Source organism: Syngnathus leptorhynchus, chromosome 10, assembly GCF_054491065.1.
Source record: "Syngnathus leptorhynchus isolate UIUO chromosome 10, UIUO_Slep, whole genome shotgun sequence".
Taxonomy (NCBI): Eukaryota; Metazoa; Chordata; class Actinopteri; order Syngnathiformes; family Syngnathidae; genus Syngnathus; species Syngnathus leptorhynchus.
Window position 1 is genome coordinate 5,520,681 of NC_141204.1, and position 14,097 is coordinate 5,534,777.

Here is a 14,097-nt window from a genome sequence, read left to right on the forward strand (position 1 = left end):
AAGACCACTGATTAGAATGAACCCCCCAAATTTTTGTGGCTGATTTGTGGTCCAACAACAACAAAAAAATTCACAAATAATTTGTGATCAATTTGACAAGGAATTTCAATCATTGCATATCTAATATTTTTCTCAACTACAATATAAAGTTTTCTATTTACAAGGCAAGATTCAGTAATGTATTTTTTTTATTCCCATAATTGTCCATCTCATACTCTACCATGAAAAGTCTCCAACTTTAAAATGTCCCTGAAATATGCTTCTTGCAATAAATTTCCTATGTTTTGTCGGCAGGCTGGACGGCAAGCACGTGGTCTTTGGACAGGTAACATCCGGTATGGACATAGTCTCAAAAATGGAAACCTTTGGGTTACATGATGGCGGCGTGATTAAGAAAATAGTTGTGGCAGATTGCGGGCAAGTCAAGTAGATTTCCATGTGAGACTTGGGATGAAAGGACTTCTCCAAATCGTATGCGTCTTGTATTTCTTTCTTGTGTCATTCATCTAAAGCGATGACAAGTCCAGGGTTGACCTTTTTAGTCTAAAGTGTACAATCCCCCTGACCACTTCCTCCCAAATAAGCGGCCCATATTCTCGCTCCCTTGGTCCACTCTGAGGACATTGGCTCGTGCCCCCGCTGCTTTGCAGCCTTCCTGGAAAACAGCCAGTGGCTTTTTTTAGACACCACCGCTTCCTGTCCATCCCAGCAGGAAGTGACATCAGGTGACATCCATGCACTGACTCCACTCTTCCACACCAGAAAATGTCTTTGAGCTCACGTGTGGCTGGCAGGTGTTTTATCTAGCTCATACTGTTTGAAAGTAAATATTAGACTGTTTTTCTCCCTAACTTCCCCCCTTTCAAATAAAAAAAAACATTTGCATGCTGACCTTCCACCACCGGTTTGCATTCTCACATTGCACAGTTGCCGTGGAGACATGGCACGTTGTTCCAGCTTGAGATGTTGTAACAAACATGACAGAATTTGGGCGCCCACCCTGGCTCTCGATATGGCTGGAATGCGTGCGTGCAAACTCGATGACATCTTTCCTCATTCTGAAATCTCCACTTTAGTTGCACAATTTTATTTTTACAATGATAATCTATACCATTTTATTTCTGCTTTTTCTTCATCACTTTATTATTTGGAAACTGAGTGTTAAAGCTAATGCTGTGTATGTGTGATTTTCTTTTGTAATAAATTACTGAAATCTACATGCAAACTTTTATCACGTTATTTATGTGGTGTTTTGTGTAGACTGTCACACTAAAACTCATGTTAAATATCACTCAGCAAAAACCTGTGCATTATTAATTGCCAGCAAGTGAGCTCAACTAAAGTTGTTTTAGTAGCCTTTTCTTCCCTTTCCTCTCTGATGATGGGCACCATGTGCTGCTTTTTGTCTTGATCCAAACAAACAAAAACCACGCACCAGGCCAAACAGAAGGCAGACTTTCAGTCAGACTTTTATTCATCAAAGTAGACATCACTAGAGCACTAAAAGATTATTTTCTAGCTAACAAATAAGGCACATTTTGGAATGCCGTTTCATGGACATGAAAAACAGACGCGGGGTCGGTCAACCATGAAAGTCTTTTTTTCTCAGAAAACCTCCTAATTCTCAAGAGTCACTTTTGTTGTTGTTTTTAAACATGTTGCAATGTTGTATAACATATTGCACACATCAAGTTGTTGACACACTACATACATTCCGTGAATAGTATTTTAAAAAGCTGTAAATGTAATACTGCAACTACCAAAAAAATAAATAAATAGTAACATAGGTAAGATTGCACAAACATAATACTTCATTGGAGACATGCACATGCAAACTCAACTAGTTCTTTGTCGTGAGCTAACAGATAGCGATAACACTGCAGCATCCCATAATAGGTCAGCTCGAGACAAGCCGCGTCTCACAGTTTTAACGTGCTCATACTGTGGCGACGAAACATTCTGCATGTTAACACAATATATATATTTTTTTAGACACAAAATAATGATACATTTTTTGTCTATCAGCTCATAAAGTCACGCTAATGTCAGTTATTCACAAAAATATAATTGAGAAAGATTAATTATGTACCAACTTTTTCTTTTCCTTTATAATCTAAGTAGACATCAATATTTTCTCCGTAGTGTAAATTTGTTTGCATATTCTATACAAAGAGTTGTAAAAAAAAAAATAAAAATCCATAAATACTTCTGCAGATTATTGTAAAATTTCTAAGAAGAAGAAAGAAAAGGTTTACTTGGCGGCAAAGGCCCTTTTTCACATACACAAACACACACACAAAAGGCTTAATATTCCATAAGACTTTCAAAATGACGGCCATATATACATAAACATTGTTTCATAAAGTATTTGTCATAACTCGAGTTAAGTTGCTATAAAATTTTCTACGTTTTGCAAAATACACATCTATATATGCTTTTTTTTATAGGCTTTATAGTGAAAAGCTAATAGAAAAGTCAAGTATAAATGTCAATTCAAGACAAAAGAAGGGATTTATTTGTTTGTACTGCTTCCGTTTGCTCCTGATGTGCCGTTTACATCGTCACTGGGCTCGACTATGTTAATCGCTACATTGCGGTTACGTCAAAAAAAGGCATCACTGGCGCACGACAGCGTGTTCGAAAGGCCTTCTGGTGTGTTCCCAGTACAGGGATGTGGAACCATTTTCCTCAATATATATATTTATATATACAGGTATAGACTAAAAAAACATGCTGCAAACAAGGATTTATTGTCGCATATAATCAGCATTTGTAGGTTATTTTTTATACTAGAGGTTTTAATGCTCGGCAGCCCAGAGTGAAGACTCTCACAGGCCTGGTTTTAAGTTTGCTCTCCCCAAAACAACAACAAAAAAGTATTGTTCCCAATGATGGACATGAGAATAAACACATTTCAATCAGGTTTCATCTGTGGTGATGAGTGGTAATGAAACTTTGCAATTTGGGGAAACTTAGCACCTGACAGGGCGGGTACATCATTTGTTATAAAAACAAAAGATGTCTGACATTGTGGGTGACTACAATTGAGAATTTTGAGAATCAAGCTTCAAGTTTGAGAGGATTCAAATGATGTTTAGTGTTCTTGTGTTGCTCAAATATTTTTAAGGACATAGTGTACTGTTAATGTTTATCATGGATATTCATTCAGCAATCTGTCTTTAAGACTCTGTAAAGTGAATTCAGAGGTGTGTATTCAAATAAAAATAGAAATGTGCAAAGACGGAGAGGTGTAGTGTTTAGTTGTAAAAATATAGCATTAAAGAGTTTTTCACCATTTCAGTTTTCCATTTTCTTTAACTGACATGGGTAAAGCAATTGACACAATTCTGAGTCCGACATGAGTGCCGCTACCAGTTAGCATGCAGTTAGTTAGCTAGCGAGCTAGCTAGGCTCACACCCTGAAAATGCATATTTACCACATTTTATAAATGCATTTTTTTCTGAAGATTTTCTAAAGACTGAGGTATCAAAATATGATGTTTTTTTCCTCATGATTAAAATTTTGTTTTTTCCACGGTGGCCCAACCATTCCTTCGTATCTCAAGAACCCGTTCTTCCCCGTATTCACTTTTGTTTTTATTTTGTCCTTGACCAGCCTTTAAATGGCTGCTTTCCTGCCAACGTTCATTGACCTTCTCTGCACTTTTCAAACTGCAATCAACTGTTGTATCAGAACATTCTGTATTTTCCATTTAGTTTCACCGCCTCCGGCAAGCATGCAACTGGCGCTAAAACAACAAGGAATATATTCAGTCTATCCATACAAGTAAGTCTTGCTTTGAAAACATTTTTACCAAAGAACTGCATGGGTGATCTCTTAACATAACGGAGCAATACTAATCCCGCAGTAGTTTCTGAAGATGTGGAAGCAGTTGCACAATGCGGAATACAAACAAACAACAACAAAAATTATATATATGTTTTCCTGTCCCAGTCAAATTGCACACTAGACAATAAGAAAATAAATAGGCCACATGTAAGCTTGGGATGTATGGCACATTATCCCTCAGTTAATTCACAGTAAATAAAAATGTGCTGTTGACCCTAAATGTGGCAATGTCATGTTTGCGTGTGCATGGACACACTTCACTTGGCAGGGAAATGGAAGGCAGATTTCTGTAAACACAAAGGTGACAAACCCCAAAATGAGGTAATCAATGACTGTAACATGAGCCTAATGAGAAAATAATTGAGTAGGCTTTCCCGCACAAGAAGCTGATTTACACAAATGCGTTCCTCTGGTTTTTCCTAAATGTCATCTCTTAACACCATTGCTAGATTTGAGGGTCGATGATGGAGTGGAGGATGACCGCTAAAGCGTTCTTGGCTCGTCACACCACAGCGACAGGAGACGATTATTGCACGCGGCGGCAGTAGTAACCCAGGACTTTACATTTCTCACACAGGTGCTGCGGGTGCTCTTTGCTCTGGTCGGACACGTCCAAGCCGTCCGGCTTCTCCAACGGACGCTGTGGTTGCGACACACACAAGATCACAGGGTGAGTCATGTTCGACACATTATAGATCCTGGAAAGGTTTATTGGGCCCATTAGGTTTGGAATCCCTTCCACGTTTTAAACTGGCTAACGAGGCTGTAAACATTAAACAGATATGCAACAATTTAACAAGGTGGTACTGGCAAAAAAAAAAAAAAAAGTGGCCCAAGCATTCATTTGATTCTGCCCACCTACTTTAACAGGACATTTATAATTATTAATGTCCATGAGAAATCATTCTGCTATTAAAAAAAATGTGGTCTTGGCTGTTAGTTTACACAATAATGAGATTTTGGAGCTTGACAAAGCTAACATTTAAAGTCACGTCTCAATATATAGATAATGTTGATCACCATGATGGCATCATTTGTGTGTGAAGCCTGAAAATTGCAAAATTGCAGTGCAAATGAATAACTATGTTGACTTTATCCCATCCATGAAACCTTTACGGCCCAATTTTAAAAATAGGTGGCTTTTGTAAGAACGTACACAGATTTAAGCCCAATGCATTCGGCGTACCTGAGCAGTCCCAGCCTTCTAACTTTAAATGGCACTTGAGTTTGTTTGTTAGTTTGTTTGTTTTTTGGTTCTTACAGTCAACAGCATACCACATCAAATTGGTTGAACAATTAATAATCAATGCTTAAATGTGATTCCTGACTTTTTTTGGGTATGCTTTCAGATGATGTCTCCGACATTATTGTAGTTTGTAAATCTTGTTGGCTTTGGCCTTGATTTCACTTGTACTAATGGAGTAACATTGAACAAACAGTTTCGGGATTTAGTGTCATTTTGGCGTGTTCCCGCTAGGAGACATCACTCTTTTAAGATGTTAACCAGCACCTCTTTCTCAGCTGCTTTTATGTTGGATGATTGGTGGACTATTATTTGCAACGTGAGGCAGGGAAGTGGGGGAGGTCTTGTGGAAGTTATGCGCTTGATCTGAAATGCCAAATATACTACCGAGCGACTGGCTGGCTTCGCTATTTCCCCTCGTCTCATGCATATGGATGCGATTGGAAAAGTCCATTTATGGCGATTGTCGGCCAGCATGAGAGGGATATAATCATTGTGCAATATAGGTAACGCGTGTGCTTTCTTTCACATGAAACAAAACGGTACGGTTGACTTCATGCAAACAAGATGGTTCGCTGACATGAACATTAAAGTCAAAGATAAAGACAGCTCACCGCGTGTGCCCGAAATAGATGCAGTCTTTTTTTTTCTAGACATTGTTACTGCCATAAATTGTCTACATGGCACATATGGTGCCTGTTTTGCTGCTTTAAAGAGTCTAACAAAGAAGGATATCGCTAAAAAAAAAAGGGTGTGATGAGTTAAAGAGTTATTTTAAAGAAGGCAGATGGACATTGGGATGAATATCTCTTTGCCAGGAGCAAATCCTGCTCTGCCCTCCTCACCCTGTGAGGAACATTTGTATTTGTTTTTGGAAAAAGCATCATTCTCGATTAATGAAATTTCATGCCGCTTTCATTCCGTAAGAGGGAAATTCCAGCGACTCCTCAGTACAATTATGCAAGAGCTACTATTGGACTTTAACTTAAGAAATATTGAAGGATTTAATGGAATCCAGGAAACACAATTGTGTTTTCATGTCAAAAAGACTAAATGAATTGTTGATTTTTATTACATTTTAAATAGGACCATATGTGATATCCTCGAGTCAACACGCGGCCATGAGGAGTCTTAGGTCACACCCTGAAAAATTATGTTTGCCTGGCAGAGCCCTCGCATGAAACATGAACCTATTTGAACTTATCGACTTCAGCCATCTTGGGTCCAAATCATAAGAGAGGAATTGTTGCCTTGGCTTGAGGCTGGCCCACCTGCTTGTGTGGATAGACGTTGATGTGGCACTTGATACATTCTTGCCCCATGTTGGCCCACGAGTTACCGCTCATCCACTTCCGCTTACACTTTGGACACTTGTACTCCCCAAAGCATCTTTTCTTGCCCTGATAGGGGGTCAGGCCTTCTCCTTTGGGTCGGGCCTGCACAGAACAAAGCCATATGAGTTGAGTACACTCCAGAAGTTTCATTCTTTGTTGATTCATTTAGCCGCAATGATAATATTTGACAAAAGGGCGTGTCTATCCTTTCATCACTAATATAACAATAGTCACCAATCTCGGACGGATGCGGTTGGCTCGGCGCGTGCTTGTCTAAATGACGCACACTTCCATTGCAGCTGCGGGATGAAATCATTGCTATGATTCTCGTGAGGGAGATGATCGGGAACAGTCGCCTAAGAGAAATGGAGCTGGGAGGAGTGCGCTTCCCTGATTCCATGTTGGCAATTTGATTTTGGCCACTTCCAGGGAGGAAATCCAGTCACTCTCGCAAATAAAATGTATGTCTAAGGCAAAGTTGGACCTAACTCATGTAACAGAACACAAAGCTACTCATAAAGTAGTCATTCCATTGTGTAATTCCATTTGATGAAAAAAATACCCCCCTAGCCTGGTCCATTTGCATTTTTACCCTGATTTGAACTAAAAAGAAATGGTCCACAAAGTTTCCCAGAAATTTGATTCTGCAGTTCTTGCGACATGTTAACAACCAACCTAATAAAGCAAATATTTACTTTGCGCTTGATGGTGTTAATCGGTGCATTGTTAAGTTCTCTGCAAGACTTCACATTGGTTTCATTAGTGCCTGTGACTTTGGACACATATTTTTGAGAGCGCATAGAAGGTATAGGGTCACGAATGTGTGTGTGTGTGTGGGGGGGGGGGGGGGGGGTTGCAATGCGCATTCCCGGGCTTTCCTTAGTGCGTCCCAGCTTGTGTGTGAGTAATAGCAAGTCTAATCAGCAACATCTGGCACTGTCTTAACACACGTCAACGCTTTGCATCAGCACCAGCAAAGGCGCCCATAAGCGCCAACGGCTGTGCTTCGACGTGGCCCCCAAAACTGAATGACCTCACCCTCCCCATCCCACTCACGGTCAGTTTCGCATCTCCCGCCCTGACAACACGCAGGCTGGAAAATGTGACTTTCAAAGACAAGTGTGATGACATTTTGTTTGGGTGCATTCTTAACTGCCAGTCCAAGTCCTCAGTAATAAAATACACAGTGGATTAAAAAAAAAAAAAACCCCCAAAAAAACACCGCCCTGTTGAAATGGGAGGCTGGGAGAAGGACTTCAGGAATTTCTACATGGGGCAAAAAATTTCCTGTTTTGAATACCTTTCTTACTCCTGCATTTTGCAAAATTGCTATAAAATTAACACGATAAGGTCCACATCAGATCATCTTAGTAGTGACATTTAAACTGAGAATCAACATAATGTGCTGAAAAGACAAAAAATTATTTGGGGTAAACTAAATTTGTCCAAGCTCCAATCATGACTTTTGGCCTCACTGCGCACTCCGTCTGCAGCTGTATGTTGTCAGAGGAGATGAAGGTCCCTTTGGAAGATGCTCATAATGTGCACACAGCAAACAAATCCTTTCTGCAAGTTGATGACTGATTTTGTTTCGGGCAGATTCATTTGGTGCAAGGAAAAGAAGTCCAAAACATATGACTAACTGGAACAAATACAATATAAATTTATATTAGTGTCATACACTAAAAGTGCCTCGCCCACATGTGCTAACAAGATTATAAATTTTATAATACAGCATCACATAAAGACTGTTTCGCAAAGTTATTCATAGCCACTCATTAAGTCTCATTTTCCAGGCTGAGCAAAAAAAATAAAAATCTTGCGCAATAGTAAAACCTCCTTCCAGGTCGTTGATTATCATTTTAGCAGAAGTGCTTTGTTGACGTTTGTTTGTTGTTGTCATCTTTCGACAGCAAACTAGTTGAAACTGAATCACAATGTCCAATTTTGCTTCAGTACTTTCAGAATTTTCCAACCAAATAATATATAACGTAATCATTTGTATCACTCTGTGGTGTCCTTGAGCTACTCTCCCAAAGTGTTGAGTTGTTGTCAGATCGGATCATTGCAAAACGTACAAAGCTGATGTTTGGAACAGACACAGTTGCTATCACATGTTTCACTGACCACCCAAAAATGTCTTAAAAACATCTGGGCTCTTGTGACTCAACTCGCTTGTGTTTTGGCAGACAATGGGAATCTTTTGGGATTTTAACAAATACGTTCACACTCCATTTTCATTTCACTTGGAGCTACGGGCGACAACTCAAACTCCTCCGCTGCAAATACAACAAAATGTTTTAGGAAGGCTCCATCTCCAGGAAAATAAGCACACCACGTTGGCTCCCAAGTAACGTTTACAAAACAGTCATAATACGCACACAAGCCGCGACCACTTTAATGGATTGCGTCATCGCTCTGTGCAAAACTGGAGATTGGCCTGCACTGGAGGCTGTTTGGTTTTCTCGCCAGTCAAGCTCATCTGAAAGCTAAGTGGGCCTACGTAAGGACGATACATAGGTTGAATGGCTTCGCTTAGAGGAGATGGCTTTGTGTTTGTCGTGTGACAAGGACAGTGGCAGTACACCTAAAGTCAATGTTTATTTTTGCGTCTGAGGCTACAGATGAAGGTTTTTTTTTGGTTGTCCAAAGAGAAGGCAGGCTAGCTTCAATCGTCACAAGTCAACCACATCCTTCGATTTTAGTTGACTGTTAAACCACAAACACACATTCAGCGATGCAATCTCAATGCAAAACACGGCCACACGCGAGCACAAGCAAACATGACTGTCAAAGTCCCGCTGGCCTCCTGTTACCCTTTAACACACACAAACCAACAACAACGCTGCACAAGTCCCACATCTGCCGTACGGAAGGTACTCTCTGGAGACAACTGCGCTACTCCCACTACAGCCTCCTATGAGGATAAATGATTCCACAGCTTTTATAGCAGGATTAATGAGATTATGACTGCAATAAATACAACAAATACAGACAGTAAAAACAAAAACAAAAAAAGTCAGAACTGGAACAGAAGGAAGTAAATGAATCTTCTTGGTTTGTGTCCAGAGCGAGGGCTTTTCAAAACAGACACAAAATGATGCGTTACAATTTTGCGTTACCCAGCTTTCGAGTACAATAATTCTTAAACTGACTAGACATTTCTACTTGTATTTATCTAACTTTTTTCACATGAGGAGTTAACTGAATGGATGGGACAGGGTGACCTCGACAAAATATTTGTAGCCTCAAAGCACATACCTTAAGTAAAAAATATCCATCGTGTGGATGCTGAAAGAAAAATGGTTGGCTTTCTGTTAGTCACAACCAAATGATTTCCTGTCATGACAGATGTGCCTATTGAATTTTGTGAGTATTAGTAAAATTGGTGACTGACACAATTTATTTTCACCTCTCCACAAAAGCTCATGTCTGGGAAATGTGACATGCAGCTCAGAGATTTGGAGAGTTTTCAGATGTTAATGCTAGAGAACAGGTGAGTCAATGTGGGAAGTACAGTAATGAGAAAAAAATAGAATTTCATGAGAGCTTTCTCATGGTCCGGTACTTGCACCCTAACAAGACCCACGGTCATCTGAGCCAACTGAAGGATGGAGATGCAGGAAATCTAAATCAGAAGCAGATGGCCTCCGTGGGGGTTGAACAGGAGAGGCTGTCGTAAAAATCAGTGCTCTGCTTTCAATTAAGTCATACATTTTTGGAAAGGTGGGGGTAATTAACAACTGTAGCTGTGACTGCAACTACAATTAGACTCATTATCATGCGGAGGAATGTGAAGGCCAATCTCCTATTAAAGGAGAAAAGAAGAACTACTTAGGAATCTCAAGCATTTGTGATGATGCACTGTAAACACACGATGATCCCGTCTAGACGACAGACACCCATTGGTGAGGTCGTAAAAGCGGCTTTCAGCTAATAGCGGGTAATCGATGTCAGGTTACACAGTCCAGGAATTGTTTACCTAAGGATCAATTTGGAAATCTGCTCAAAAAGATATTTGATGACCAACAACTGGACAACCGACCAGGCCTTAAGAGTGAAGGTGAACTCATATTTTGTCCAGGATCCCACATTCCGAGCCAAGAGTAACGACCAAGTGGATGGACACCAGACGCCACACTCCCTCACCTTCACCTCCAAATGAGAACCCTTAATCCTTTGTCTCCAGCACCAGGATAGTTTTGTCTCCGTTTAATATTAGCAGTCCCGTCCAAGTCTAAACCAAGAGCAAACATTCCCACAGCCCAGATCACCACTCTCAAGGTTGGAATGTCTTGCTTTCTCTAAATATTAGAGAGGACATCTTACCTACAGTTGTTTTAGGCCCGGGGTATTGGCAGCACTTTGTGCATGGATGATAAAGGCAGGGGAAGAAAATACTGCTGACTAAGCTTTTAGGCAACTGTAAAATCAGGTTAGTGTAAGGAAACAATGTTGAGACTTTAGAGAACACTGGAGCAATAGTAAGACACTTCTTACGATAGCGCATTGGAAAACCACAGAGCAGCTAATATTACACAAGGACATGACTCATCCAGCCAGTCTAAACTGCTTATCATCTTTATGGTCATAGCGAGGTTGGAGTCCCAACGGTTCTTCATATAACACTAAGAAAAAAAAGCCATGGACACAAGAGATGGATCTAAAGGGAAATGTCGAGGAGCGAGGTGTTAAAGGAGTTGCCGGAAATATTAGCCAAAATATAAACACGTATATACTTCTAAGAAGATAATCAATTATTTGTTTCTTGAAGTTTTTGCTGCTTGCGAACGTCTCAAAAATCGAGATACCAGGAGAGCGGAATCACAGGGATACTGGCTCTGATGTGGTCCTGCCAAATTATAAGCTTCTTATCTGAGTCCTATCATTGTTGTTGTTTTTTATACATACCCATAAATATATCAAGATTGGAATACAGCCTCAAGTCTTGTAGTCTTTCCTGAATCTTAGTTCTTGATTTTTCCATGAACTCTCTGACAATTTTCTCCTCTCAACTTTGTGGAAACAGTTGTGTTTTAGATCCCTTATCTGTTCCAGAAAGATAGTCTAAAAATGAATGTCTCTAAAAGTCTTTTCCAACTGGAAATATTATTCCCACGATGCCAGAGCCAATTTGTTGATAGCGTATACATAATATAAACATTTGGATTGGGGTAAAATTTCATCGAATGAAACGTGAGATTCTAGCAGAATCTCTGAAACCGCTGATACAATATTGAATTGAAGTTCTTGTAGTAACTAGTTATTTAAAATTAATCAACTCATGAACACCCCAGACATAAAGTAAGTTTTAATAAAATACCTCCACAACATTAAGAAAATCTGACACTCTCTCCCAGTGTTGTTTCCACTTCAGTCTTTTTGTCCTCTTGGTCCTAGCCCATTGCAACATTTAATTCATAGTCCATAATGAGCTGCTAAGGGCCCCTTTCACCCTATTTGAATAGCGCTGGAGACATATGTTCTGCTGAGACCAAACACCAGATGTAGCAAAACTGTTCATCTTGAGGGGGGAAGGAGGCAAATTGTGCATTCTGGTTCATTGACATGGATTTGCTAATGTAAACCTTCAGAAATGTAAACAAAGCAATGGCTGATTTTTTTTTTAAATGTACACAAACTTGAAGCTCTTTATGAGCGTTTGGCATTCTTTGGCATGGCTTGATGTTCCCATCACAGCAAAAAGAAGAATTATAATGTCATCACTGTGACCCAGACAGGTCAGTGAGTCACCACAAAACCATCCCATTGAGTGCAGCGTAAGATGCCGTCAAGAATTGACGCCTGAGGTTGTTTGTCAGACCACAACACAGACGTGTTGGGCGAGTTGTACTTGCAAAAGGATTCACTGATTGTTGGGTTAACCGCATCAAAGCAGAAATGTGCTACAAGAAAGCATTCTGGAGTAAACAAAAACATTGCATTATATCTCAACAGTGCACTATGACTACACGTAAATCTAATATTGATAATAACAATATTTCCACATTTTGTGAAAATCTTGGCATATTCTTGGCAAGATGTTTTTCATCCCCGTGTTTTGTCAAAACTACAAGTTCAAACACCCTATGAATGGTTTTATTTTATTTTGATTTTCATAGTGATTGGCTGCTTTGCGACTTGCTGCTTGGTTCACTTTGTTATGACAAGCAGCAAAGTTTATAGTGGAAATGAGAGGATCGGGAGAAGAGTAATAGGCACCTACAGTATGAATGTCTTCTAGGAGTTTCACATTTTATGGCAAGTCATCAAACGTTGCTGTCATGCTCCGCCCACACACAATGACAAAAACGTAGCTGTTTTGCAGATTAGCAATGCACATCAGTCGAGTATACTCAGCTCCAAACTGGTATCGATTGAACAGAAGGTCCAAAATGACTTTGTCTGGAAATACCTATAGTGACCCTAACATGGCCTCTTGTCCATTCCCATCTCTATCTAAAATGATAGCCTTATGTGTCTTTTTGGATCTTGAGACTTTTTGGCTAATGCTATGGAGTGAAACTGGCTACAGAGGATACATTCATGTCAAATGTCTGGATTATCACTGACATCAGAGCGTTTCCAGAATAAAGCAGCAAGGATGCGATCAGTCTGTTGATCAGAGCCCAAGTAAGGCCTTGCAGATGGCCACTGCTTCAAGTCTCACAAGAAATGACCCTGTGACCATCTCAGCTGTGTCCAACTGCACACAGAACAAGCTTTTTTTTATTGGCTGTTTCCGCTGCTGGACTTAAAACCTCAGCCAGGTGCATTTTGGGAGACTGTTTGTCAATCCTGCCATGTAGTGCAAGCTCTAAATACAGCCACTGTTTTTCCCGTGCATCTTTTTCAGCAGTGGACGCCTCCTTTGCGAGTGCAGCTGTCTCTTTCTACTGCGTGCAAAGGAAAGTGGCTAAGGCTGAAAGTGACGTCCACAACAGGTGTGCTGTTAAAAGTGATCAATCTGCACTTGCTGCAGCACAACGGCTCCTTGTTTTTGCAAACAATCGCTTCCTGAATGAAGCGATGGCCACTTGTGTAATTTGTCCAAGGGCCTTATTAATGATGAAAAATTGTGATTGAACAAGTCACCAATATTTCTTATGGCATTTGTGGGTCAAACATTTTCAGACTCTCGATCCTGGTCAAAAGGGTGAAAATCACAAAGTTTTTATTATTTATCATAAACTTCTGTAAACTGCATTAAGTTATATACAGTAAAAAACAACGACATTTGTATAACAGTAAGATTCAATCACCCATGTGTACAAGAAAGAGTTCACTCATCATTGTATATATTTGTGACAACATCTTTACGACAGCCACGTGCAAGCTGCCAAAGCGTAATCGCTTTTCTCAAACGCTCTCCACCTTTGGAAACAATTATCTGCGTTATTACAACACAAAGGCAAATGTTTTTATCTGCTTTATTCTTGCTTTGCTGGCGTCGGGCCCTACGCGCCTGGGCAGCTCCCCAGCGTTCCGGAGTGCTCTGATCGCTAGCTGCTAGCATCTGGAAACCATCAGTGTAAACAAAGGAGGAGCGGAGGAGCTCCGGCCCTGCTCTCCCCCTCGCCACATCCCCCAGGACATCAATACAAGAACACCAAACCAGGCCCAGAACCTACAGTGTGTGTATGGGAGACGTCCTCATTGCTTAATCACTA

At 40.2% G+C, this 14,097-nt stretch overlaps 2 protein-coding genes across 2 annotated transcripts in view; one reads left to right on the forward strand and one right to left on the reverse strand.

Annotated features, from left to right (window-relative positions):
- ppifa (peptidylprolyl isomerase Fa) overlaps nt 1-2,195 on the forward strand; it is a 38,664-nt gene extending 36,469 nt beyond the window's left edge. The window contains exon 6 of the mRNA XM_085921649.1: nt 295-2,195. Coding sequence (XP_085777775.1) covers nt 295-430 — 136 coding nt within the window. The 3' untranslated portion in view covers nt 431-2,195. The remainder of the gene's footprint in view (nt 1-294) is intronic.
- Nucleotides 1,468-14,097, reverse strand: part of zcchc24 (zinc finger, CCHC domain containing 24) — a 30,009-nt gene continuing 17,379 nt past the window's right edge. The window contains exons 3-4 of the mRNA XM_085921646.1: nt 6,365-6,529; nt 1,468-4,490 (exon numbers count right to left, since the gene is read on the reverse strand). Coding sequence (XP_085777772.1) covers nt 4,377-4,490; nt 6,365-6,529 — 279 coding nt within the window. The 3' untranslated portion in view covers nt 1,468-4,376. The remainder of the gene's footprint in view (nt 4,491-6,364; nt 6,530-14,097) is intronic.